The sequence below is a fragment of the Trichoderma breve genome, chromosome 4 (assembly GCF_028502605.1).
Source record: "Trichoderma breve strain T069 chromosome 4, whole genome shotgun sequence".
Taxonomy (NCBI): Eukaryota; Fungi; Ascomycota; class Sordariomycetes; order Hypocreales; family Hypocreaceae; genus Trichoderma; species Trichoderma breve.
In genome coordinates this window covers 1858691-1884572 of record NC_079235.1, presented here as the reverse complement: position 1 = coordinate 1884572, position 25882 = coordinate 1858691, and the positions used below count along the sequence as shown (strand labels likewise).

General features: G+C 50.1%; 13 protein-coding genes across 13 annotated transcripts; 5 read left to right on the top strand and 8 right to left on the bottom strand.

Annotated features, from left to right (window-relative positions):
- Positions 1-75: 75 nt before the first annotated feature.
- On the top strand, positions 76-918 carry T069G_06850 (haloacid dehalogenase-like hydrolase domain-containing protein; the record flags this gene model as incomplete). The annotated part of the gene is made up of 1 exon (XM_056174060.1): positions 76-918. One exon carries the CDS (start codon positions 76-78, stop codon positions 916-918), a length of 843 nt encoding a protein of 280 aa, XP_056027639.1.
- Positions 919-1722: 804 nt separating this feature from the next.
- Positions 1723-4184, bottom strand: T069G_06849 (glycosyl hydrolases family 15 domain-containing protein; the record flags this gene model as incomplete). The annotated part of the gene is made up of 8 exons (XM_056174059.1): positions 1723-2000; positions 2068-2280; positions 2339-2521; positions 2575-2598; positions 2658-3089; positions 3148-3585; positions 3671-3990; positions 4051-4184. 8 exons carry the CDS (start codon positions 4182-4184, stop codon positions 1723-1725), a joined length of 2022 nt encoding a protein of 673 aa, XP_056027638.1.
- A 1537-nt stretch (positions 4185-5721) lies between these two features.
- T069G_06848 (transcription initiation factor IIF, beta subunit domain-containing protein) lies at positions 5722-6971 on the bottom strand (the record flags this gene model as incomplete). Its single annotated transcript, XM_056174058.1, has 3 exons — positions 5722-6072; positions 6129-6331; positions 6395-6971. 3 exons carry the CDS (start codon positions 6969-6971, stop codon positions 5722-5724), a joined length of 1131 nt encoding a protein of 376 aa, XP_056027637.1.
- Positions 6972-7830: 859 nt separating this feature from the next.
- On the top strand, positions 7831-8970 carry T069G_06847 (RNA polymerase II transcription factor SIII (Elongin) subunit A domain-containing protein; the record flags this gene model as incomplete). Its single annotated transcript, XM_056174057.1, has 1 exon — positions 7831-8970. One exon carries the CDS (start codon positions 7831-7833, stop codon positions 8968-8970), a length of 1140 nt encoding a protein of 379 aa, XP_056027636.1.
- Positions 8971-9696: 726 nt separating this feature from the next.
- T069G_06846 (ubiquitin family domain-containing protein) lies at positions 9697-10172 on the bottom strand (the record flags this gene model as incomplete). Its single annotated transcript, XM_056174056.1, has 4 exons — positions 9697-9790; positions 9887-9969; positions 10045-10099; positions 10162-10172. The coding sequence occupies 4 exons, from the start codon at positions 10170-10172 to the stop codon at positions 9697-9699; spliced, it is 243 nt and encodes an 80-aa protein (XP_056027635.1).
- Positions 10173-10802: 630 nt separating this feature from the next.
- Positions 10803-11915, bottom strand: T069G_06845 (SPFH domain / band 7 family domain-containing protein; the record flags this gene model as incomplete). Its single annotated transcript, XM_056174055.1, has 3 exons — positions 10803-11120; positions 11197-11552; positions 11669-11915. The coding sequence occupies 3 exons, from the start codon at positions 11913-11915 to the stop codon at positions 10803-10805; spliced, it is 921 nt and encodes a 306-aa protein (XP_056027634.1).
- An 831-nt stretch (positions 11916-12746) lies between these two features.
- T069G_06844 (methyltransferase domain-containing protein) lies at positions 12747-15713 on the bottom strand (the record flags this gene model as incomplete). The annotated part of the gene is made up of 2 exons (XM_056174054.1): positions 12747-12863; positions 12918-15713. 2 exons carry the CDS (start codon positions 15711-15713, stop codon positions 12747-12749), a joined length of 2913 nt encoding a protein of 970 aa, XP_056027633.1.
- A 1466-nt stretch (positions 15714-17179) lies between these two features.
- T069G_06843 (translation initiation factor SUI1 domain-containing protein) lies at positions 17180-17974 on the top strand (the record flags this gene model as incomplete). Its single annotated transcript, XM_056174053.1, has 4 exons — positions 17180-17246; positions 17339-17358; positions 17421-17726; positions 17792-17974. 4 exons carry the CDS (start codon positions 17180-17182, stop codon positions 17972-17974), a joined length of 576 nt encoding a protein of 191 aa, XP_056027632.1.
- A 430-nt stretch (positions 17975-18404) lies between these two features.
- T069G_06842 (uncharacterized protein) lies at positions 18405-19406 on the bottom strand (the record flags this gene model as incomplete). The annotated part of the gene is made up of 4 exons (XM_056174052.1): positions 18405-18416; positions 18470-18815; positions 18886-19159; positions 19226-19406. 4 exons carry the CDS (start codon positions 19404-19406, stop codon positions 18405-18407), a joined length of 813 nt encoding a protein of 270 aa, XP_056027631.1.
- Positions 19407-19941: 535 nt separating this feature from the next.
- T069G_06841 (von willebrand factor type A domain-containing protein) lies at positions 19942-20856 on the top strand (the record flags this gene model as incomplete). The annotated part of the gene is made up of 2 exons (XM_056174051.1): positions 19942-20232; positions 20296-20856. The coding sequence occupies 2 exons, from the start codon at positions 19942-19944 to the stop codon at positions 20854-20856; spliced, it is 852 nt and encodes a 283-aa protein (XP_056027630.1).
- Positions 20857-21039: 183 nt separating this feature from the next.
- T069G_06840 (sybindin-like family domain-containing protein) lies at positions 21040-21809 on the bottom strand (the record flags this gene model as incomplete). Its single annotated transcript, XM_056174050.1, has 3 exons — positions 21040-21382; positions 21442-21567; positions 21799-21809. 3 exons carry the CDS (start codon positions 21807-21809, stop codon positions 21040-21042), a joined length of 480 nt encoding a protein of 159 aa, XP_056027629.1.
- A 641-nt stretch (positions 21810-22450) lies between these two features.
- On the top strand, positions 22451-23067 carry T069G_06839 (RNA polymerase rpb4 domain-containing protein; the record flags this gene model as incomplete). Its single annotated transcript, XM_056174049.1, has 3 exons — positions 22451-22629; positions 22735-22862; positions 22946-23067. The coding sequence occupies 3 exons, from the start codon at positions 22451-22453 to the stop codon at positions 23065-23067; spliced, it is 429 nt and encodes a 142-aa protein (XP_056027628.1).
- Positions 23068-23721: 654 nt separating this feature from the next.
- T069G_06838 (uncharacterized protein) lies at positions 23722-24837 on the bottom strand (the record flags this gene model as incomplete). Its single annotated transcript, XM_056174048.1, has 2 exons — positions 23722-23978; positions 24048-24837. The coding sequence occupies 2 exons, from the start codon at positions 24835-24837 to the stop codon at positions 23722-23724; spliced, it is 1047 nt and encodes a 348-aa protein (XP_056027627.1).
- Positions 24838-25882: the final 1045 nt, after the last annotated feature.

The following is a 25882-nucleotide window of genomic DNA, read 5'->3' as shown; positions in this document are numbered from 1 at the left end:
CATCAAAGAAGAACATTAGCAACAACAATTACCATCCGCCTAGCTTCACAATCACCCCCGCCAAGCCCAAACGCCATGAATCTCATCTTCGACTTCGACGGCACAATCACCGTCAAAGACACAATCTTCCAGCTCGCCCAGTCCGCAATCTCCTTCCAATCTCAACGCAACGACAAACATCTGCAAACAGAATGGGACAACATCGTCCAAGCGTACGGCGATGACCACAAGGCCTTTGCAAACGCCTTCACGCCGCCTTCGCACGAGCGCTGCTCGCCTAGCCAGGAACTCGCCTACCTCTCCAGTCTAACAGACACGGAGAATGCGTCGCTGGATAGAGTCGACAAGTCGGGCCTGTTCAGAGGCCTAACAAGCCAGGATCTGTTTCAGATGGGCAGGGACCAAGTTTGCAGCGGCTCCATCGTCGTTAGAGAGGGCTTCATCGAAATGCTTGAACTGGCGCGGGAGAATGGGTGGCATGTTGCTGTCATCTCCGTGAATTGGTCCAGGGCGTTTATAGAGGGCGTGCTTCATCCGCACAATATACCAATCATAACCAACCGCATCTCCGCCGAGGGCACAATCCAAGGCCCTGACGAGTTCAACGATGGCGTCAGGCTAACCACTTCCCGTGACAAGGCCAACTCACTGAACCAACTCATCTCCAAACAAGAGCACGCCTCTAATCCGACCGTCTACTTTGGCGATTCAACTACCGACATGGAATGTCTCCTTGCCCATCACGGCATTGTCATATCCACCGACGCCACATCGTCGCTCATGCAAACACTCGAGCGAGTTGGCGTCCGCGTCCCACACGTCGGCCACCCCGACGACGGAGCAAACATCTTTTGGGCACGAGACTTTCGTGAGATTTTGGATAGCCAGACCCTGGATCGAATTTCCAAAGCCTCATGATTTATGAAGCAACGCTGTCGCCATCGGAGTCGGGCAAATAGCTAAGCCGGATTCTATAACTACCTGTTGAAACCACTTCCATCTTCTCAAAGCCAAAGAACATTCCGCCTGTCAAGCCATACCTCTCCCAGCATCTGGCTGCTACTCTCAACTTTGAGATTGTCAACCCTCATCGAGCCCCTTATCTTTTTGGAACCTCACTCCACATAGAATTTCGAGGCACAATGTCTACCATCTACATTCTGACGTCGTCCCGTCACAAAACCGAAGCCCGGAGTCGGCGTCTCAAATCATGCGGCACCAATGACTATGACGAGATGAATGGTCACTATCATCAACTACACTCAAGAAATCCGCCTCGAACATGCGAATGTTGTGTCAGATCACGCCACAGAATCCCCTTGATTAGGACCAATTCCGATGAAAGCGGTGAAATCCTTTGTAGCCGCTACCTACAGTTGAATGAGAAGAGCCATGGTGCAGTCAAACATGACGTTCCTACCTATCAGCGGCGAAGGCTATCTGCCATCTTAGAGGAGCCATGTATACAGAGTTAAACGAAAGAATGAAATTATACCGAGATAAGGGGGCGAGATGGAGAGATTTGGATATGAATACTTTATTTCCATTTCTGATTGTTCGAATTAAACAGCATGTCAGAGGCATCAACGACACGTGCACAAACATTTAGATTTAGAATTGGCATTTGAACCTTCAACCAGGGATCCCAACAAGGGAAAATAGGAATACAGAATGAATTAATCAACACAACTGAAAGCTTCGCCGCGATTCAGAAGAGATGCATCAGCGAGAATCTTGCCATCCTTCAAACACGCGGTCAAGATTGAACGCCGCACTGATAAGCGACAGGTGGCTAAAAGCCTGTGGTGTGTTGCCTAGCTGTTCGCCACTTCGAGCGATCTCTTCCGAGAACATGGACAGGTGGTTCGAAAACTGGAGCATATTCTGGAAAAGGTTCAAAGCTCGTGGGAGATACTTGGGTTCGTGGATACTCGCGCGGGTCATGGCTTCAACTAGCCAAAACGTACAGATCGAGAAGGCTCCATCTCTTCCTCCAACGCCTTTGCAAAAAGAAGTTGATGGTTAGCTTCATCGAACTTTCTATTTCGATATTGGCCCATGACTTACCGTCATCTGACGCATCAGTGTCATATCGATACACCAGCCCAGTACTCGTTAATCCTCCTTCCTCTGGTGGCAGCATAATTCGATCGAGCGTGCTTGTAAAGCGAGGGTCGCTTGGGGAAATGAAGAACACAAGAGGCGCAAGCAAAATGGACGAATCCAGCACGGTATTAGCTTCATAGCTTTGGATGAATGACTTCATCTCTTCGTTGTATCCTAGGATGTTGTGAGAATGGAGTATTGACTTTTGAATAAGATAGAGGTAGTCACGAACCTTTCTCCATAATCTCTTCATAGATGCTATCGCGGGCTTCCAGCCATTTTGCCCTGTTGGGGCATGGGAGACATCTCTTTTCTGAAAGTCGAAGACCGCGATCAAATGCCACCCAGAGGAAGACTTGTGAAATGGTGAACCGTTGCTTTTCGCCTCGCACTTCCCAGATGGACATGTCGGTTTCTACATTTGATCAATTCACCTGCCTAGGACACGTAGCTTGGCAGTGTACTTACTACCTATAATGGTCAAGACATAATCTGCCAGGCGACGAAGTCAGCGAAACGTAATAGGCGATAAAATGACGGACGATACAGACCTAGCATTCGCCGAACAGCACACCAAATATCCCAAGACACTGGCTTTCCATATTTGTTGTACAAGTAGATGGAATCCATCAATTCACCATATACATCAAATTGAAGGTGGAAAGCAGCGCCGTTACCAATGCGGACGGGAGCACTGCCTCGATAGCCTTCAAAGTGATCCAAAGTGATCTCAGGGATGTCAGTCTCCCCACGAATGGTGAACATGATGGGCAATCCACCATCTGGTCCTATGGATTGAGTGAAGCGCTCCATGATAAATTCCATGTAGGCGTCTGCCTCAGCTTTGAAACCAAGGCGGAGAAGAATGTAAATAGTAAAGCTCGAGTCCCGAACCCATGAGAAACGATAATCCCAATTTCTCACGCCACCTATGTCTTCGGGTAGGGAGAAGGTAGGGGCGGCAATGATGGCGCCGGTTGGCTCTACATATTGCGTATTAGCAGGGCTTCCGAAAGTTTGTGGCTCTTTATGGCAGTTTACCATATGTTAGTAACTTCAAAATCATAAGGCTCCGAGCCACCACCTCTCTCCATCGCCCCTTGTATTTGGACTGGGTGATGAAGTTGTACCAGAACATCTGAGTATCGTGCTGTTGGTGGTCCACGATTTCGTCCGTGATAACTTCGGCGATATGATCGGGGATGTCATTCCTTAAAATGAATGAAATGGATTGGCCAGCAGTGAGAGTAAAACGAGATACCAAGCCCTCTCCAAGCATGGCCTCTTTCTTGACTTTTTGAAAAGTGATGTCTGGATAATGATGCCCCATGTCGACGGCTACATCAAGCTGAAGCTTAACATCCTGGCTGTGGAAGGTCCCGATCTTGCTTTCCCGATCCTCCGATGTGTGTGTGGGCCGTAAAAGTGTTGTCTCATGGGGGTGTAAGCCATAGCCAAACGCAGGGAATATTTCAACATCTGCGGCATTTGTTAGATCAGTCCTGTTACACTTGTTCACAATGATCCTAGAATCTTGCTCAGGAGAAATGGCAGTGTTTCATACCTACGGGCAAGGATCCACGAATGCACTCCACACGCCGGACGGTCCATTTCTTCAACTCTTCTTGCACAGTCATGGCCTCACGATAGGCATTCTGCTTGTAGCCTTTGGTCATGACTTTGGCGCTCTTGGGCCTAGGAAAAAAGTCCACGACATCGACGACACCTTCCTCGTGAATGTATCTGGTCTGTAAAATGCACGAGGAGGGCAGATACTGCTGTTTAGTGGTACAGCCGAGATCATGAGGCGGAGAGACGCTGAAATAGCCTCCCTTGTTCTTGTCAAGAAGGCGACAGAAGACAGACGGCGAATCAAAATCAGGCCTGGATCGAATTTAACATAAGATTGCATGTGGCCTTGTGAGTTGGTCTTTGAAAACTCACCAGCACATGAAGTCGATGCTCCCATCAAGGCCAACAAGAGCACAGGTGTGCATATTGCCCACCATGCCATAGTCTTCAATGGGAAGATACCCGCCCGACTGGGCACGGCGATTGGTTGCGGAATGCATCGCCATTGCGCAGGCCGGTAGTATCAATCTGGTATATTACAGTTGTTCGGCGACAAAGGCGGTGGCTGTATTGCCGTATGTTCACGATATGTTCTGGGATGAGTCTCTGCTCAGTTTACTAAGGTAAGGTAGATTCTCTCTCACAAAAGGCCGGGCTTCGATGAGAGGGCAAATGGACCCCGGAACCGCGGTTTCTCGTTCTATTATAGCTCCAGTCTCCAATACCTGCCACACGAGGTGGAAATACATTACGAGCATGTCCACCAAAGTAGTGGGAACTGCTGGCATGTTAATACTGGTATGAGGTCATCACTAACAACACTAACGACTATCAGTCTATCATTATGTACGGAGTACGTTGGGGCGGGTACTGGACAGTGAGGGGTTTGCAACCAATGGCTTCAAGGTTGCGACTATCTTGGCTTGGGAACGGCAATTCGCAAGATGGCAGCTAGGGAAGGAAGGGGCAAGCTGACTCCCGTAGTTTCGCTGATGCAGAAGTCTCGATTGATACTCATCGATGACGTACTATAGTAGATGTGGTGCTGGCATAATATATGTATCCCCGAGCTAAAGATATGTACTAATATTATATGGAAGACACAAAAAAACAACCAAGTCAGTGGGCAATTACTATCAAAGTGATCAGATATTACCGTCCCTGAATTGGCCATCTGGATGTAACCTATAATGGCGATGGCATGCAGTCCGTAATTAAGATTGATAGCTTACCCCGGGTTAATCGGTTCTGACATGACGTACCTTAAGTGAAGAAACGCCGCTACTTCCGAGACAGCACAAGCAATTGCTAGCCAATCAAGAACTTGCTGCTTGTAGTAAATCGGGCAAATAAATATCGTACTACTCTACCTAGTACGGAATACGGAGTGTATATGACTATTATGTAATTGTAAAAGGGAGTAGCTGTTCAGTACGCGAGCGACTACGTGAAGCTTGAGCATTGGAGCCGGGAAGCCGTTTATTTACTACTACAGGCATTCACCCAAACAAAACTAAGGTAAATGTCCAGCTGAGGTAAGGTTCTTGGAGTATTTGCTACTAGTACTACTTTCTGCTACCATTAGTACCTAGGTAGCTATATTCCTCTAGCATTTACTACTATAATTAACTTTGTCTAGTATTCGGTATTATTTGCGACACGGGATAACAGCAACGTTGGAGTGCTGAAGAGGCGTTCCCTAGTTAAATTGCAAGGTTAGGTCAGCCATAGCTCTCGTCTTTAATTCTTGATCCCAAGCTCCATATGAACAGAGCAGTAAATGGGTGTTGTAAGTAAAAGTCAGTCATAGTCCTTTGATTTGATCTATCCCCTTAGCTAGGATCATCTATCATGAAGGGTATCAAATGCTCTGGGCGGCATGAACCCAATATCCCAACGCCCCAACGCCAGTCGACAACCGTTGACCCTATTTTCACAATTAAATGTTCTCGTCACCTCCTCCTTTGAGATATAAACACCCCTCGGTGTCTTATATATGTATTGCCTCATCAAAGTATAGGCAATGGCATATCGAAGAAGCGTTCATTGCATAACCAGAACATCCTCCATTTCTTCTCCCTCATCGTCGTCCCCATCGTCATCCAGGGCCTCCGCAGCAGCCTCCTTGGCATCGTTACCACCCTTATCTCGATATGCTTCACTTAGGCAGTAGTGGTTGGCAAACGGGCCGCTCTTGTTGAGCACGGCAACTTCTTCCAAGACCTGGCGTAGGTACGAATCCGGCTGCTGAGTTCTCTGTCGCAGTGCCTTCATTGACCAATACTGATATTGTCGGAAACAATCGAAAATAAGATCGAGAAGCTGATTCTTCGGAATACGAGTTGCCTTGAGAATCTCGCCCTTCTTGGGCTTGACGGTGGAGGGAGCGTTTTTCTAATCGGGCTTGTTAGTAGCAACATCAAACTATAGTGGGGAACAGGCACACGCACAATAAAGTTGCCTCCCCAACTGACAGAGCCTGCAGATCCGGGGTTGATAATGGAAGAGGCCTTGTTTCTGCTGATGATTTGAAGCTTCGACTTGGAGTTTTCTGCTTCGAAAATACGCTTCGCCAAGAGCTCTTCTTCCTCTCGAAGATTCCGTGGTTCGACGCGTAGATCATATCTAATCTTGCCAAAGATTTTCGTCTTCTCTGTGGAGAAAATTCATTAGCATCCCGTGCGAATACCTGCCTTGTAAAGGATTGCCAACATACTCGGGATAGCTTTGCGGTAATAGGGCTGGTACCTGCTCCTTCGATCGTAGGTTGGTCTCTCGGAATTGCCGTTTCCTCTTGATCGTAAAAGGGCCAGTGGTATACCGGCACTTGCAGCATCAGCGCGCGCCTTGTTCTTGGATTTGAAGCCCGGTAAATCTTCTTCGCTGAAGATGAAGGAATTATTCACATCCTGGTCGAGGATTTCCAGGTCGTACTCGCGAGGCAGAAGCTGATGCTCGGGAGTGTTTGCCGTGAGAAGCATGCGCAGCTTGGTGAGTTCGCGAGGGCTTCCATCTGTCATTGTGTCCATCTGTGGCTCGTTCCAGGTCCGTAACGTGCCGATCTGGATCTCGTCGTCGTCGCCCAGCTTCTCCGTTAGCTTAATCCAAGCATCCCACATGTATTTGGGGACGCGCGCAAGATACAGCGTCTCAAATGTGTTTCCGGGAGTTGACTTGTCATAGAAATCCAGGTCGCCGGCATCTTCGAAGAGGTCGTCCTCGTCAATTGCCATTGGCGATGCCGCCGGCTCGGGCTTGACGAACTCGGACTTGACGAACCCTGAGTCGGCCATCTCGAGTCTTCTCTCCGGAGGTTCGAGATCTTGTGTCGGGTGTTTCGATTGGAGCGGCACAAGGAGGAGCGGTGGCAAGTCGGCGAGCTGCTTTGTGTTGAGTTGTGAGGTTGCAAAACGAAGCACCAGGCGTCACTGTGGGTCGGAGCTTGGTGGTGACAAAGAACATGCACCAGCGCTAGCCTGAGGTTCCCAAACTTGCAGCACTGCTCCAGTGGCTCCTCTGCACTATCAGACTGCTGAGTGCCTGTCGAGCCCCTCAAGGTTGCTGCGCACTGTGTACAGTGACGAAATGCCTGTGCTCGTTTTGCGATACTGTGTCGGTACTTCGTACTCCGTTACTTGCACCGCCAACCTGCAGCAACAGCTTTGGTACTAGCGGATGCAGCGCTGGTCCGTGCACGAGGCTGACGGTTTGACCCTTTCCATACCTAGACGTCAGATGCGACTCGTAGCAACTGCAAGTCATTATCACTACCGCGCATTAATATATCCCCGTCATCCAGTCTTTGACTCATATATAACCTCGTTTTCATCCTATACTATCGTGATGGTTTGCATGGCGTCGGATTAACTGCCCCGATAGGCTTTGGGGGGTGGGAGATTCAAGCCACGAATCGCCAGGGCACTCGCTGGTCCTCACTTTCTACTCAATTTCTACCACCTTATCGACGCCGCCTCACTTTAGACTCACTACCTGTTCACTACTACTTTGTCCGTTGCTAGGGACTTAATCAAAAACTGACTCTTTGTTGATTTTGTTTTGAAAAGCCTATCAGACGCCATTCACTTTTGTTTACCCATCCGTATTTACTTCCTATATAAGTCGTCGGCTCCCCCGACTCACATCCTGCCCATCATGTCTTTCCTCAAATCACTCAGAGAACTCGCGATCATGGCCTGCCTTAAGAATATCCGGGATATCGACAACATTGGCTTTCTCAGTTATGAGACTGTCCGCGAAATTCTTATCAAGGTGGACAATCCCGCTCAACTCCGACAGATTGAACTCAATTCACCTCAAATCGAAGGCCAGACTGCAGAGATATGGCTGAAGTTCATTGAGCGCGACTTCCCTTTGGAATCCAAAACCAAAGCATACCAGCCAAGGGACCCCAAGAAATGGTACAAGGTCTGGGAGAAGTACAAGAATGAACACGACACGGCTCTCCAAGAGAGCGAGAACAAGCTCAAGTCCGCCCTCGCCGGCCTCCGCCAAGATAAGGAGAAAAACACCAGCAAGATTGTCAGCGGCAAAGCCCTTCCCAGTTCCGCAAAGTTCGCCATCAGACGCTACACTGGCCCCCGTGAGGGTAGTTCCAACGCCCTGATGTTTGGTGGTGGCAGCCGCACAAAAACTGCAAATGGAGCAAGCGTGATGCGAAAGGTCCGCCGCGAAGTCAAAGAGATCGCCAACATTCACGGCTCCCTTTCACGGCCCATCAAAGCTCCGTCGAGACGCCCTGTCGTTATGAAAGCCCCAGCGGCCATGATCAATGACCACAAAAGGGCTGCACAGCCAGCATATCGACCAGCCCCCAAGGAAAAGGTCTCGCATTTGGAAGCTGCCCTGGAAGAATTTGAACGACGAGCCACCTTTGTCTCTGATTCTGAAGACGACGATGGCGGCAATGACGACTACGATGATTCAGCCAAATCAAAGCAACCTACTCCCAAATCCGCTGCCAAGGCCGCACCAAAGGCACCTACCAGCTCCCTCCAGCGAAAGTTTGGAGGTTTCAAGCCTTCTGTCAAGCCTACAGTTATCACCAAGGCCCCAGAGTCGAAGCCGTCAATGGTTCCTTCGAAAGCTTCGTCAAGTCACCTACCAACGACACGCACCACCCCGCCCATGGACGAAGGAAATTCGCCTCAGTCAGTCGAGGAACTTCTGGCAGATGTGGACGCTCGACACGAGGCCGCGGCAGCCTCAGCCTCAGCCTCAGCTCCTCGCAAACGTAAGGCGGTGGACATTTTCATGCGACCCAAGCGGAGATAGAGTGAAAGGCTAGGGTGTGTTCTTTTCCTTTGTCGTGGGGCTTTGCTGCGTTCTCGCATTGTCTTTCTTCTTTTGATACCTGGGGCGCGATGTACCCATACCAACCGCATGGTGAAGGGAGTTTCGGCACGGCCCTCGAGGCTTAGATATTTTGGTTTGAATAAAGGAATAATGGTCTTTGTTTTTCAATTTCTCTTTTGTTTTTTTGTTTTTTAGCAGTGACACAGGCAAGATGGTCGAATATCGCCAAATATGACACAAAACTCTATGCGAATTATTAGAGACAAGTGGAAAAGGGTTCAAGTAGGGAAGGATTCAGGCAATGCTTACTATAACATAGCTGATTAAATCAATTCAAGGTCTTTGATTTGAACAGATATAAATACTCCCCTTTGATTCGTAGCTGTGCCATGCATGTTATCAGTTTGCTTGTGTTCTGGTTAGTTCTAGTCCGACCGTCTATTCACAATCCATTTGCCGCAAATCACTATCCACGTCATTCTCAATACGAAAGCTCCGCGATAATAGAGCTTTCCAGGGAGAGCTTGCCATGAATTTATGTAGCTCAATCTATCAAATGACCAAATGTACGCAACGTAACCGGCAGCAAGATACCGTATATCAACCACCAAAATGGTGTCCTTCCGCATTTTCCCCCATCTACCGCTCTCCTCTCGGCTCCCTTAGAGACATGTCGACTTATTCGCTTCGCTTTCCGTCGCTCATTCATTGAAAGTGCCGTCCCCCCCTAAGGGCGAGGACGAGATGCAGAGTGTCGCCGGCGACAAGGTTGTATTCGGCCGCGGTCTTGTCATCGGTCCTGCATCCGAGAATTAGTAAGCTATGGTGTCACTCCTCCCGTTGAGCTTCGGATTTTGGGAGAAATCGCTCGATGGAAGGGGGGTTGAACGCATACATTTGCTTGCCGCCGTGGATGAGGCGCTGCTGCACGGGCGGGATGCCTTCCTTCTCCTCCACCTTCTCCTTGATCTGGGAGACCTGTACGCAATATGATTCAGTCGCTGTGTCTGGTGACAGGGAATAGCGAGCGGTAAATGGTGAGCGCATGTATACCTTGTAGTCGGACTCGATGTCGAGTTCGATCTCCTTGCCGGTCAACGTTCGCACCCTGCAGTTTGTATGCTCTGTCAGCCTAGTTGCATCATTCTCGGGTCGAGCGAGCTCTCTCACTTGATCAACATGTTGGCGGTGGTTATCGGGCGATGCACTGGTTGGCTATCGGGCGTTCCAAAGAAAGAGAACAGTGTGTGCGTTTATCCCGCGCAAGGCTAGATGCGTTGATGTTCTGCTTACACAGACGAGGCTCTGTCGGGATGACTGTTTGTGGAGTTGGCAGGTCTGGGATCACAAGGCTGAAAGTGACGGCACGGAAGCTGGAGGTGGGATGTTGGAGCTGGTCTGGTGGGGTTGCAGATGGGCGCCTTGCGCCACCCGAAGCTGCTGTTAGGCATGCAAACGAAGGAAAAGGAAATACATTGTCGGAAGAAAAAAATGCGACAAAAGAAAAATAATGATTTGCAATATCAAAAGAGATGTAGGGAAATATAGAGTCTACAACAGTCTGTCTGATTACCTCGATGGCTATGTACTGTTAGTGCAGATGCAGTCGTAAACCTGCCTAGAGTTCACCAAATGCCGATGACAATATATGATGCGATATCATCTGAGGGAGGATTCGTGTCTGTATATTTTAGTGGCCAGTACTCTGAGCCCATTACAGCCTCCATATAGGTAGATTCTTATAATACAGTTTTCATTGTACAGACAAGCATGCAGCGGAGATTATCTTCCACCTTCACCAGTTTTTCCTCTCATTTCTTCTCCTCCTCAAATACGTTCAGACCCAGGCCCTCAGAATCCAGCATCAGCCTGTTCTTGGCTCCAGACTCTTGCAGCTGCTGAGCAATGAGTCTGGCATTCTCAATCTTCTTCAGCTCCACGTAGGCCTTGCTCTTCTTGATGGCCTCGCCAATCAGCTCGGCGGATCGAGCCTCACCCTGCGCCTTGACAACCATGGCCTGCTTCTCCTGTCGGGCCTTGTCTACAACAAAGGCTGCTCGCTGTGCCTCCTGTTGCGCAACCTGCTTGGCTTCGACAGCGGCTGTGAACTCTGGGGAAAAGGCAAGATGCTATATCGGAGACAAGACGTTAGAGAATGTTACATAGACATTTGCACTGGATGCTGTTTTTGTGGGTATGACTTACCGTCAGAGACACATCATCGAGTAGGATATTGAATCGCGCAGCTCGGCGAGACAGGTTCTCCCGTACTAATCGGGCGACCATCTCTCGCTGTGTAATGAGCTGACTGGCATTGAACTGAGCGACCACGCTCTTCAGGACCTCGTTCACAATTGATGGCAGCACTCGCTCATCGTAGTCGGTTCCGAGTGTTCGGTAGATCTGAGGCAGAGCTTCGACATTCGGTCTTGACAGAACACGGCAGGTGATGTTGACCATCTGCAAGTCTTTGGTGCCAGTCAGCGAAGCAACATTGCGCGGCTTCGCTCGTACATCGTAGATGATGGGTGTCTCGAACCAAGGAATGTTGATGTGTGTTCCTAAAAGCATCCTCATGGTCAGTTTTCCCTTCTTCCATTGAACATTTTGCCGAGTGGATGTCCAGCATAACCCCAAAAAGTCTCCAACAGCTCCCTCCGTCTGGATCCATCCTTACCTTCGCTGTAAATCTCCTTGCTCACGCCTCTTAATCGCTGGTACTTGATCGCTCGGTGACCACCGTCCACGTTGAACAGCGAGTTCGACAGCACCCAAGCGCCACCCGCCAGCAAGATTCCTCCAATCAAGGCGCCGTTTGCTCCTCTGGGCATCTGCGGTCCTCCTCGTCCGGGATACCCGCCCCGCGTCTGCATCTGGCGCAGACGCCGCATCGCCTCCTCCTGCCAGTTGTTTGGGTTCGACATTTGCCCTCTTCCTGTGCTCTGATTTGCGCTCGAGTTCGAGTTTGGGAGTCGTGGTTGTCGGTTTCTGCCGCTGTCTCGAGGCATCAACTGGGCTTGTTCGCTTTGATGATGTTTGCGATTGGATACCTAGTCGGATGGTTCTTCTGCATGAACTAGCTCGGGCGGCACCAGCCCCAAAATTTCGGCGAATGGAATGCGCCCACTCTTCCCCGCGCTGGGTCCCGTGCTTACCCTAGAACTTAGAAGCAGCCGGAATTTCTTCATCACAAGGAAGATAGCTACGAGCAATCCAATGCATCATAAATGCGGCTTACTCACTTGATAGGTACTAGATCTACGGAGAAGAAGGTAAATACCTAACTTCATAACTAAATTTTAGATGAAGGCAGCGTTGACAGCAGATGGTTGAAGACTCGGGTAGATAAAAGATGCTTCTCCCATATAACACTTAAAACTGTAATCACTTGGGGGCGAGATAGCCAACTTAGAATATTTACTGAAATTATATAATCGTATTCCATTCATTTTTCTATTCAAGCTTGGGTAGTTATAAGTTGTAGGTGTATACTATCATTTGAATTCTGTGCAATCATCATATATCATCCCCCAGCTCCCCCAGGATAAGTCCAAACACAACAAGCTCTTGCGAGAATACCAAGTATTACTCGCTATCCCAAGAGTATCTCGTCCATCCAGGGACTAAACAACGCCTGTAGCTTGACATAGCCTCCCAAAGCAATACATGGCAAAAAGGGGAGACAAAAGAAACAAGCAAAAAAGAGCGTCCTGGCTCATCAAGTGTTCAAAACAGTTTCACAACACAGCGGGCAATCATGCCTTGGTCGCCAGAGGCTTCCTGGCATACCCGTTGAGCATGCGGAAGCCTGCTCTGCCGTTGCGTCCCTCCTCCATCACGGCGTGGACACCCTCGAGACACTTGCCCGCTTCCTTAATGGCTGGGCTGGCAGTCACGGTGTCCACAAGTCTCAATTCACCAGCAACTTTCTCCATCTCGCATCGGAGGAGCCATCGCTCCCAGCTCCAGCCGCCAGCGATGCTGCAGACGCTAGCGATATCATCTGTGCTTCCCATAACCATTGCGTCCATCTGGCAGACCTTGACATCTGCTCCAGATGGGCTGTCCTTGGGAGGAGTGGGAGGCTTGACCACTGGCTTGGCCCCAACAGGGAGACATACCCAGGCGCGACGGACATCGTGGAAACCAGCACGAGCAAGCCGGCCCAGCCACAGCTTTGTTGGGCTAGGGTCATAACCGAGAGTCTTCAGGGTGAAGCCAAACTCCACGCTCTTAGCAAGGCCCAATGGGCCAGCGTTCATGATATCTGAGTCGAGAAGGGAAAACTCAAGGTAACCGCCAGGCTTCAAGACTCGCATGCATTCGCGAAGGCAGTTCTCCCACTCATCCTCACCATTCTCACCAATAAACTTAAGGAGACTGTGGAGCTCACGGGCGGAGATCAGATCAAACTGATTGTCCGCAAAGGGAAGCTTGGTCAGTCGCTCTACGGCAACCTGACGGTGGTTGGGTGGGCCTCGGATGTTTGAGTTGGAGAGCTGGCGAACCGCCTTGGTGGTGACGGTGTAAACCTTGGTGTTAGGATACAGGAGGGCGCAGTGCCATGCCCAATCGCAGCTCGACTGGCCGCCAAGGTCCAAGATCCTGGCTCTATCGCGAGCAACACCATCTTTGCCGGGTGCCATTCGCGAGAGTCGGGCCAGACGCTTGGTGACTGGTGCAGAAATGAGTTTCCCACCGTTGAGGAACTTCACTGCAGCAACATGCCACGAAGCCATGGTCATTTGCTTCATGGCCTCAGCCTCCTTCTCCTTTCGCAACGTTTCCGGGTCGTCAAGCAGAATGTCGTCGCCGCGCACGACGTTAGCACTCAGGCGCTTCTTTGCGGACTGGGGCACAACACTAAGTTGGTACTTTCCCAGCAGTTGGCTGTGGTGAGCAGTGCGAAGCGCAACCCTTTGCGCTTGAAGAGCCTCGAAGCGGGCCTGTTGAAAAACAAAAACATCGCTTTGCTGAGTTCGGACGATGTAGTCTTGGAAGGCTCGGTAGTAGGCGGATTCCTTACGAAGAAGCTTCGATGGGAGGCTCTTTGGCACCACAGTTGTAGTAATGATGTTGGAAAACCGCACAGTCTTCTTTGCCACGACATCCTTCTGGCCATGCTTCTGCTCGGATTCAGGCTCAGTTTTGGTCTCCAACTTGACGTCCTCTTCATCTTCCTCATCCAAATCTTCCTCAATTGTTTCCAAAGCGCCATTAGTCTCAACATCATCCACGCCTTTGAGATACGCTCGCTGTGCCATAAGCCACAGCCCAGTGCGGTCAAGATTGGAAAGGGCTTCCAGTTGTTGCTTTCGAGCATAGCTAGGGTCGTAGTCTTCAACGATTTCGGTTGGGATATCGTCCGCATCGGGAGAAGAAGGAGACTTGGCGGCCTCGCTTACTTGGGTATTCGTCTGGAGATTGAGGATGGGCCTAGCAGTAGGTAAATCATCCTCGTTGATCTCATCGGCTTGAACCTCTACGATATGCTCAACAGGGGCAGACGACATCAAGCTCACGCTTCGGTAGAAGTCCTCGGCTTCGTCCCGCTGAGGAACTGGGGGAATGGATGCATCGATGCTGGCGTTCCAAGGGCAACGATAAAACTGCTCTGCTGTTGTAGATGTCGGGGGGATTAAATCGAGCGGCGAGAGGGTTCTAGGGTGCCAAGTATTCCTGCTTCGAGGTGACAATCCAGAAAAGAAGCCGCCGGGAGATGGAATGCTGAGCCTTGTAAGCCCCGCCAAAGACTGACGGGCAACATTGGTGTTCTCCCGAGTTGCCTGAGATAAAAAATTGGTAACAAGTCGCAGAGAACTCTGTTGCATTTCAGGGACCTGCTGGGGTTGCGCCTGATTGGGCTCAGCAGTCTCATTATCTTGCTCCTCAAAGTCTTCATCCTCATCCCCACCAGACAAGGCGTGTAAAGTTGCCAGAGCACCAGGCTGCAAATGGACGCCTGTCCAGGGGGCTTCGGTGTTGGTCTCATCGTTGCCGATCACCGGAGTGGGAGGGGAACTCATAGTAGCGAGTTGCTCGGATGACAGGCTTCCATCAAGAGACGGTGGCGCTGAGATTGTAGGGATATCCAAAGCTTGCTGCTTGCCGAAGAAGTCCTTCTGCGCAGGGGACATGGGAAGATTTGCAGATGGGGTCAACGGCAGCGGAGAGGTAATCTTCTTGAACTCATCGACGGCAGTCCAGGCTTCGTCACTCTCATCTCTAGTAGGTGGGATCACGAGAGGAGTGGGTTGTCTGATGACTGGTTCAAAAACCATGGACGTGCCTCGAGATCTTCGGACGGATGATGAACGGCGCAGCCCCCGGTTCGCTTCATCGTCAGATACATCATAGAGATCGTACAGCTCATCGAATTCGGTACCATCGGTAACTGAACTGGTTCGGTTCCACGAGTTCGAGTTGGAGAATGATGTTGGTGAACTCTCATCGGCTGATACTGTCGACGGCGATGATGGAAGGATCGGGGCAGCGAGATAGTGTACTCCCCTTGGAGTCGGAAAATGATCGCTCATCGGTGATAGCCATGCTGTGATGTTGAGATGCGACGTATCGGCCCTCTTTCCCTTTGCACTGGCTTGAGCATGAACATTCTCGGTTTCCTCTTCTATTATGGGATTAAGACACCTCCTTGATCTTCGATCCAGCGAAGACTCTCGGGGTTGACGGTTGTTGGGTATAAAGTGTGTTGGCTCAGCCATTGTGTAACGCAGACACTATTCCAGATAGTGATAACAAGGGGTATGATAAAGGATGGAAGAATAAGGAAATAAACAATTAATATGTATCGTAATCGAGAGGAAATTAAAAAAAAAAAAAAATTAAAGTATTAAACTCAAAGACGCTCGACGGCCGGCGACGATATGCAAAAGCTCGAACGATGGGCTGCTTCGATCAACAAAGCGTCTATTACTGCACACAGACCACGCCGCAAAGAAGAGAATTAAGAGAAATAGAGGCAAAGAGATAGAAATGCCGAGACTGTTGGTTCGGGCAGGTTGGGTCTTATTAGAAAGCTACCTAGATGGCGCTCGATTGGGGATGGGCGGCTAAAGGTTACTCGGCGCCTATGGACGGCCCAGCTCTCGCTCGTATGACGAGGCGGTGCATATTGGGCACAGGGTGATGTGGCGGACAGCAAAGACAACAGAGCCAAGTTGCAAGGTAGTGACGCCGCGCCGGCGCATCTAACCCTGGGATGCCTCGAGAGAGGGCGGCTTGAAGGGCATCAGGACGGGCTTCATGACCCGATGTGAACGATGTCCATCGCAGGCGAGATCGCGGTCAAGCCACTATTGAGAGAAACTCGTCCAATCAGCTATTGAGCTTTGCTTCTATATTTAGCCAATTTCCTGGCCGCCGTCTTGGCAAAGCGATGACTGGTTGGCGGTTGCACACACACTCTCGCCGTCGTGGGGAGTCGAGCGAGAGAAATGGCCAATGGCGATGGCTTCCGCCAAAGTTGGGCGGCTAACATGCTGGTCGTCACCAGGGTGCAGCTGCAGCTGGGAGGGTTTATTGCAGCGCCAAATTCCAATAGACGAGATCGCTTGTTGTTGACGCCTGGAAACCTGGTTCGCAATCAAGTGACGACAACTATTGATGCAGAATGAAGTGGCCGCGACTGATGATGAAGCTTGGAAATTACAACATAGCTTCTTGCTGCAGATGCTCACCAGCTTCAGTGTGCCGACTGTCGACCGCGCAGCGCTACTGACGCGGGTATGCACCAGGAACTTTTCATCACTTGATGAAGAGACTGCTAGCGCTGCAAGATAAGGTTGTCAACAGGATAAACGAAATGACGAATTTCTTCATTATGCTCATGTAAGGGGACGGCGGCTCGACTGCGACAAGTTCTTCAATGTACGAAGACTCGTATTGCATGAAGCGAGTATTCACCCGAATGTTTACAGTAGAGCTCTTTCTGGCCTCAGGCGCCCAGCCGCTGCACCAGTACGGGAGGAACCCGCTAGCAGCGCCTGGAGGTACGAGGTACATCTGCCAGGTACCTCAGGCAATTGACGTCGCCAGCAAAAACGAGCCCCGCCATGCCTCGCTGAATTTACCCCGCCAAGTTGTGACTTGACGAGAGATACAAGGAGAGAGTTGCACGCGTCTTGTTCCTGTAGCTCTACTATAGAACAGCCAGCGTCTGCAACCAACAATGGCAGACACAGAACAACCCGAGGCGCCCGTGGAGCTTCAGAGCAGAAATGTGATTTACTGCGGAGGTACGTTGCAACCCCCTGTGTCCCTGATTATTTTCTCCTGGCTGCTCAATCATCTTGGTTTGTTGGTTCTAACTGGTGCTTTCTTGCTGCAGTGTGTACTCTGCCTCCAGAGGTATGAAAAAATCGACCACGTCCCGCTGTTTTGATGTCTCGAGCTCAACTGTGACCAAGTAGTACTGCGAGTATGGAGGCACCGTCAAGAAGTGCCAGGAATGGCTAGAGAAGAACCAGCCTGCCATGTATGAGAGGATATGGTCCCCAGAGGCTTTGGAAGCCGCCGCTTCGTCTCTCTCGATCGATGCCCAGAAGAGAGCCGCCAAGGACGCGCAGAAGAAGGCTGCCAAGGCCGAGGCTGCAGAGCAAAAGCAGGCCACCAAGCTGGCCACGAGCGTCGTTACCATCAAGCGGATCGAGAGAAACAAGAAAAAGTTTGTCACGGCTGTCATTGGTCTGGAGGCGTTCGGTCTGGATCTGAAAAAGGTGCGTTGTTTGGTGCAGCTTTGGCTTCTGACGCCGGAACGACTCTAACTTGTATTTCGCCATAGGTTGCCAAGGATTTCGGAAAGAAGTTTGCAACAGGATCCTCCGTGACAAAGCTTCCCAGCGGCGGCGAGGAAATCGTTGTCCAGGGAGATGTGAGCGACGAACTGGAAGAATTCATTCTGGAAAAGTACAAGGATGTACCAGAGGACAACATCGAGTTCGTTGACGACAAGAAGAAGAAATGATATTCCTTATGAGCAATTAATCGAAATAAAACGCCTGATTCCCGTTGCTTCTTAGTCCAACAATGCCTAGTGTTGTTACATGCCCAAACTCCGTGTATCCCAAGTGCCAATAAAAACACATTTGAACCGCTTCCCGTAAAACATGCCTACCGGCTGCCTGCCGCCGAGGCTTCCAACGCAAAGTGTCCCGATCCTAAACCCCAAGATCTCCAAGATCCTCAAAATTTCAAATCCATTTCCTCATCCTCTCTTTCTCAATGTTCTCCCGGTAGTAGTGGTAGACACAGCAGTTGCCACCTTCGCTGTTGACTTAACTATCCCTCCTGAGGCGGGTTTCTTCGCACTCCTTGGGACAGGTTTTCTTGGAATTGCACTGTTGCCCTTCCCTGCAGTCTTTTGGAGCACTGTATTTGCGCTTCCATCACTCGATTCAGTATTGTCGCTAGCCTTGCGCGTTGTTCGGGCTCCAAGCTTAGTTCGGAGCCCAGTAGGCACGGCTGTTGCGGTGCGCTTTGTCCGCGCTGCCGCTGCCGGTGTTGCTCCACTGGAGCTTGAGCTTGAGTTGGATGTCGTAGTGACCTTTCTGAGCCCTCCCGTACGCGTCCCCAGATTTGTGGCAGTTGGTCGAGTTGGGCTACCAGCCTTTAGAGGAGAGTTGGATTTATACAGATATGACTTGGTGGGGGACGTTGCGCGACTGCGGTTTGCCAAACGAGAGTTGGACGAGGTAGGTGACAAAACCTGCGCTGGGTGAACCAAGCCACCATCCTCGCCGCGAGTCCTCTTCTTAGGACGCTCGCCTTTTTGAAGCTCATTCTCTTTATCCATAGTGATTTCATTGCTAGTAGGTCAGTTAGTCTCAAAGGAAAGAAAGAGAAACAAAAATTACAGCGTATTTAGACGCAATTCACCTCAACCGCTTCTGGGCGCGTCCAACCTGTGGCGCGCGAGTGGTTTGGTGGATAGGCTTTTGAGGACTTGGCAGTATAGGCAGATCTTTGACAGGTTGCGGTAGCGGGCGGTTGGGCCCTCCTTGCGCCTGATCTGCGTATTTGAGGAGTAGGTCGCCCATAGTGGCCTTCCTGAGAGCAGTTGGTATCCGGTTGAGACGAATCTCAATTCGCGACCTGAGGCCCTGCGCCTGGAGATGATACTGGGCGCGTAATCTGCGGGCTCGCTCAGTGACTACAGGAAGGCAAGAAAAGAAAAATGTCAGCCTGTGTTACACTTGTAGAGGTCGAAATCGCGTACTTTCAAGTCGCAGGTTCTCGATCAAGGCTTGCTTTTGCTGTAAGGTGATTCCCGTCTGTTTCTTTCTAATGGGGGTTCGTTGTGGTGTTGACGGGGTATCGGAGCCGCTGGATGTCGCGTGTTTCTTTTGCGAAGCGCTCGACTCGGTCGAGGCTTGCTTTCTTGGTCGTGTAGGAGCCATGGCTTTTGAATGTGTTGTGGTTGTGCCTCTCCTTGAAAGTACTTGTGAAGGAGGGAGATCAGGAATCGCAATGCGAATGAGGGAATGCGAATGCGTGCATGCAGTCGTGCAACAGGTGAGACAATGACTTGAAAGTAAACAAACTAAATCAATGAGTGAGCTACTGCTTGCTACTGGTTATGTAATCAGCACAATCTGACCCGCAGAATTGGCTTGTTAGTGAGTTAGTTTCTATACTTGAGATTTGCCATTTTTGCATGTAAAATAATCAATGTAATAAGTATATATACATATTTTCCTAGCATTCCTGCATGCACCGATCTTGCACCTACCAGGCTGAACCGGCCTTACGACACTCGAAGCTCCAACAACCAGATTGTCGAACATCAATTACCAACTTGTCTCTCTACATCTCCTTGCCTCACCAACTTGCACATTCTCTCCCAACGGCGACCTGAATCTTTGGACCTGAATATCATATCCAAAGTCACCAAATAAGCAATCTAGTGGCCCAGCGCCCTCATTCGCAGCTACAATGGTTCTCGAGGCTGTTATGGTGGTGGTGGACAACAGCGAAAGCAGCCGAAATGGAGACTACCAACCAACCAGATTCGACTCACAAGTGGACGCCGTAAACGTGCTGTTCCAAAGCATTACTCAGGGCAACCCAGAGTCATCTGTCGGCCTGATGAGCATGGGTGGGAAAGGCCCGGAAGTGCTCGTCACCCTCACCACAGAGCAGGGCAAGATCCTCGAAGGCCTGCACAGGACAAAGAAGAAGATTGGTGGATCGTCTCACCTAAAGACGGGTATCCAAATTGCGACGGTATGTTGTTTCTCTCGTGCACATGTGTCATGTTGATGTGTGTGCGCTGACTTTGGTTCGTAGCTCGCCCTCAAGCACCGACAGAACCGATCCCAGCGCCAACGAATAATAGCATTTGTTTGCTCCCCCGTCGAAGATCAAGAGAAGGAGCTAGTACAGCTAGCTAAGAAGATGAAGAAGGGCAACATTTCTGTCGATTTCGTTCTGTTTGGCGACCTCGACGATGATGCCACGCAGAAGAAGCTGCAAGCATTCAACGAGGCCGTCAAGGGCAATGAGGGTTCACACTTGGTCGTCATCCCGCCTAGCAGCAAGCTGTTGAGTGACCAGCTGATCTCCACACCCATTATGCTTGGCGAAGGGGCTGGAGCGGGCGCTGGTGGTGCTGGAGGCAACGACGAGTTCGAATTTGGATTTGACCCGGCGATTGAACCCGAGCTGGCTCTTGCTCTGCGCATGAGTATGGAGGAAGAGAAGGCCAGACAAGAGAAGTTGGCAAAGGAACAGGAAGAAGAGGCAAAGAAGGCATCGCTAGAAAGTGTCAAAGAGGAGAACGAAGGCAGTGGCAGTGGAGGCAGTGCGGACAAGGATAAGGACCGCGGTGATAAGATGGATACTTCTTAATGAGCATCATAGTCTTGGTGCCTTGATTGAAAGTGTATACTAAATATCCAGATCCAGTGGAACCTTAGAGGAGAAACGCTAGACATGATAATCACGATTAATTTGAGGACTGGATATTGAGTCTAAGTTTGATGCCCTGATTCTCCCGCTCCACGCAAGCTACCGACCCTAAAAACTCCCTTCTCACCGGTTGTTAATCTCTCTAATGTACGACAGTAGCTTTCGGTCAAAGATGTCGCATCGTACAGGCATCTCTAGAGAGTAAAAGGGATTTTTCATGACGTAATCGGCGTACAAGTCGTATATCTTCTTAATGGTCACGTCCACATTTGTCTGGGTGGTCTCAGTGAAGAGCAGGAACTTGGTGCCCGTTAGAGTATTAAAGCACTGCATTCGAAAGTTCTCTGTCTCCAAGACCTCTAGTCCAGACGATGGCTCTGGTCGGCCAGGCGGATCATTGGTGCCAGGAGCAGGGGGCTGTGCGACTGGCTTGACCGGATTCAAACGCGCGGTGATGGCATGAACACTAGAGACAGGAGTAATGAGCCTCTGTAGAATGTGAATCCCCAATAGCGTGCATCTTACCCGTGAAAAGTTCCGGCTAGCACAAGATAGTCATTTGTGCTGATTTTGTTGAGGCCGCCGTCGTGGAATGTCTTGTTATATATCAGACCGCCGGCCTTGTTGATGATGATGAGAGAGAAGACAGTCCTGGGTGGGATATGAGTTAGATCTGGTGGTGTCTAGCTCGCGGGGAAACATAACGCATGACATACATCTTGTAGGTTGTCTTAAGGTATGAGTAGATGTGAAATGTTGTTCTCTATAAGGCCCTTGCAGGCTCATGAATCCATAGAGGTGAGACCATGAATCCTATGATGAGTGAGTTCGGTGCTCATGCCTGAACAACGCGGGCCGACAATTCAACCTGCAGGGGTGTACAGAGCTCGCATACCTTGTATCCACCCCTGAGCCCGTCTTGGTGTGTAATTCCTTCTTTTGCGGCCCTATATATTGATTCTCCGTGTGTTGTTGATCGCAGAGAGTGGCTGGCTACTTTGAAGCCACCTTCATGCGACGGCGGTGCTGGAATATAGCGACCGAGGAACAGAGCGCCGCTGCTTTTAGCGCGAAACTGTATATATCATCCCTATAAAGCTTCCAGAGGCAAACAACAGCTTTGTTTGGCGGGAATAGCTTAAAATTTAATGGAAGCCAAAGTACAGTCAGATATCTTATCTTCTGAACAGATCTTATCGCACAAGTACACCTTGCGTCATGAATCTATCAGGTCGCAGTTGCAGTTGCAGTCGCAATACGGAGAAATACCACGGAGGGAGAATTACGGCAGCGGCAGCGCTAGTTCTGTTTAGGCAACGTTGAACGCGCCTGGAGCACAGGCTTAGAAAGCGGCTGGTCGCCAGAACTTTGCGAGAGTCTCACCATTTTAAACTTGCTTGTTGCAGCTGCATGCCTCGGGGATTGCTCAGTCGTTTGATTTCATAATTAATAAGGAGCAACACCATCTGCACTCTCCTTCTGATGCCAGTCGCTCTCTAGAAACTGCAGCAGACGCACTAATCACAGAGCAACCATGTCTAATCGCACATCACGCCCGAAGCCTCCTCCGCCAGGCAACGAGGAAGCCTCTGCGACGCTGAACCTGGGCGAATTCCAGCACGTCGACACCCTCACTCTTTCAGAAGCCGCGCTCGTCCTCAATGCGCTGGTTGCGAAGCGCCGGAACGATCGCAAAAACGTGAACGAGACAGAGTATGTGCAGAATGACTCCTGCAGCTGGAAGACGGAGGAATAGGCAGAGGACGATGGGTCGCTTTCTTTGACGGATGGCTAACCGGGGAATCGCTTTCTTTGTAGGATGCTGAACCAAACTCTGAATTACCTGGATCACTTTGCGCGTTTCACGCAGAAGGAGAACGTCGAGGCCGTTGAACGCCTGCTCAGTGCGCACAAGGACTTGGCGAAATTCGAACGCGCACAGCTTGGTACTTCACCCCCTAGATTGCGGCGAGAAAAGAGGGGAAGGAATATACATGACGGAATGGCTAACGATTGTTGTCTCTACAAGGGTCACTTTGCTGCGAAAACGCCGACGAGGCCAAGACGCTGATTCCGTCCCTAGCAGACAAGATCAAGGATGAAGATTTACAAGATCTGCTGGACGAAATCTCGAAGCTCCAGAACCGATGATGACGAGGGGATGTGTTATGTTTTGTCTCTTCTGCCTAGGTGTATGGCCATGACGAATCGTTGATATATTGCTCCACGAGGAACCGAGAATACTAGACTGCTGATATACGGATACGCAAGACGGATGGATACAGCCGGATTAGGGCCGCAGGTGTTTGCATCGTCTTTCTCTTTTTCACATTTTGTTTTTTCCAATTATTTTCTGGTTTCCTGCTACTTGGGCGCTTGGGAGAAGGTTATATAATTTGTTTTACGCGCGGACAATTGTAAAAGTACGGTAGGGCAGCTAAATACCCCTGATAACCTATGGGAAAACGAATTCGATTATATTGTCTTGTCGACCTATACTCTGTGCCTGCCCTGGAATTTTCAGAGTTGGTATGAAAGAATGAGGAGAAGATTATTATTTGAACAGTGATTTGTCTCAGGCCCCTTTTCTCCATGTTGCTGCTATTAATTCAGAGCATAGCTGTACCAATGTCGGAATTCATCGTCCGAATTTGCAAACATGACATTCATGCTACATGGAAGAGCAGCGTATGTCATATGGCCTTCTCTATCAGATCCCTTTCTTTCTTTCCCCCCTGAGAAAGATCGTCACTGCCGCACTTCTCGTCACCCTTCCTTACATCTATCCGATCCATTCTCTGCATCTTATCCCAGGGACTTATACTGATTCCAGTGATTGACGTACAACGGCTGGCCGTCGTCTGTCGGTACCGAAGTGAGGTTAGCACGAGGGTCCGTAGAGGCGGCCTCTTGAACGGGCTCAAGACGAGATGCCTTGCGATTAGCCTTGCCTGGGCTCGACGTGCTCACAGCGGGCAACTCGATTGGGGCGGCGCTGCTTCCGTCCATCTCAAAAGCACCACTAGCTGGTCGGTAAGGATCTTCGGGCTGATCTGCTCGACCTAGGACTTGTCAGTCAGACATTACTGATACATACATGGCTACAGTATCTAAACGGGACTGCATCTCACCTCCAAAGGGGGCAAAGGGATCACTATTTCCTTGAGTGCCGCTGGCATCAGTTGGCCCATTATTGGGGAAGTGCTTTTCGTCGACGACGTCATCTCGGCCGTTATCCTGGCGGAGAACAGAGTCGGTCTCGGATCCGCGACGTTTCTTGCGGCGTACCAGCGCGAGCATCAGGACCACGGCAATAGCGATGAGAACAGCGCCACCAACAGTTATTCCGACAATGGTTCCTGTTGATAGAGGAGTTGTGCCTGGAGCCTCAGAGGAGCTTGCTGTGCTGCTGTCATTGGCAGGTGGGGATGATGGCAGTTCCGTGAATGTTGCTGTGATTGATGCTGTGATTGGCGTTCCAGTTCTCGTCGATGCGGTATCGGTGAGGTCCGAGGTGGAAGATGATGGCCTGCCCGTGGTGATGGTTGTGTGCCTGGTGATGGTGACGATCGAGTTGTTTGGGATCGTATGAGTTATGCCAGAGTCCGTCATGATTACAGAAGATTTCTTCGTGGTGGTTGTTGACTGTGACGAAGCTGTCTCTGTTGCCTGCTGGCTCTGATCATCTTCAGTTGAAGTTGGCGTCGCCTCGTCAGACTTCGGCTCCGAAGTTGTCGAACTGCCGTCTTCTTTGTCGCCATCTTTGGGATCTTTCAGTGATCCAAAGTAATCTGGGCAAGAGTGCAGGGCACAGGGATCCGTGGAGCAACATCCTCTAAATTTGTTGGCACCACAGGAGTAGAACGTTGTGCCTGGCGAGCAGTCATCTTCTCGAAGGGCAACAAAGGGGCTGGAAAACATTGTGGATGCGAGGCGATGGCGAAAATCGTAGTTTCTTCTCTCCGCAAAAGAGAAGGAAAGGGAGATGTTCGCCCGTTTTCCCCGAGATTCTTTTCACCAAACAAGGCTACCTAGATAGGGTGAGAAAGAAGATTGAGTTGGGTTGCCAGCCAGCTGGCGAGTGTCTGTAGAAGTTTGGCCGGCACTGTCAGGCAATTCGGGGAACCGTCTGCGTTTGCATTCAACAAGCCCTAGAGCCCTTCCAAAACCGAGGTTATGGCAGCTTTCCTACCCGTAGCTGTGTGAAACACCGGGCAGAAAATAATCGATAAGGAAGTAAAGAAACGGGAAATGAAAGAGAATGAACAGGAAAAGAAAAGGTGTTGGTGAAGCAGTGATGCAGAGCCAGTGTTGGAAGCTGGAATGGCTCCAGTCTGCGTGATAAGCACAACCTATTAGTGCCTTTGGAAGAGTTGAACAAACGTAGATAGAGGGTTTATTAAGTTAAAGAGAAATCGCTGGAGGGAAAAAGACGAGGACAAAGGAAAATTGCTGTTTGAGATCAATGCCTGGAGACCAGAATGTGTGAACCTTGGGGTGAACAAACGCAGGCGTCAAGCAGGAGGCAAACGAAACGAAACGAGAATTTGAATAGTGGAAAAAAATTTATTCTGATTCTGCTATCAACCGAACTGGAGTGTCAGGAGACGCCCAATACTTTGCAGAGACGCTTCTTTGTCAGCCAGAGACGAGGCATCTATGTCATATCAGGGGCACATCTCGAGTTGCCTCGTTTCTTGATTTCTTGCCTTGATGTTTTCGTGCTACAACGCCTTGACTTGGTACAACTATGCTACATTTCTATAGATATCTCGAGAACAAATACACAATGCTGTCCACCGTAAAATATTCTCTCAATCTTCTACTCTTGGAATCATCTGCATTGCTTCATGCAGTACCAGTCAAACGCATCCCGGCGGCAACTCGGGCCAATCTGCGATCCCATATCTACCCCCTACATCAAGAGCCAGCCGCCATCAGTTCCCTCGCGTGACTTCTCGTTGGT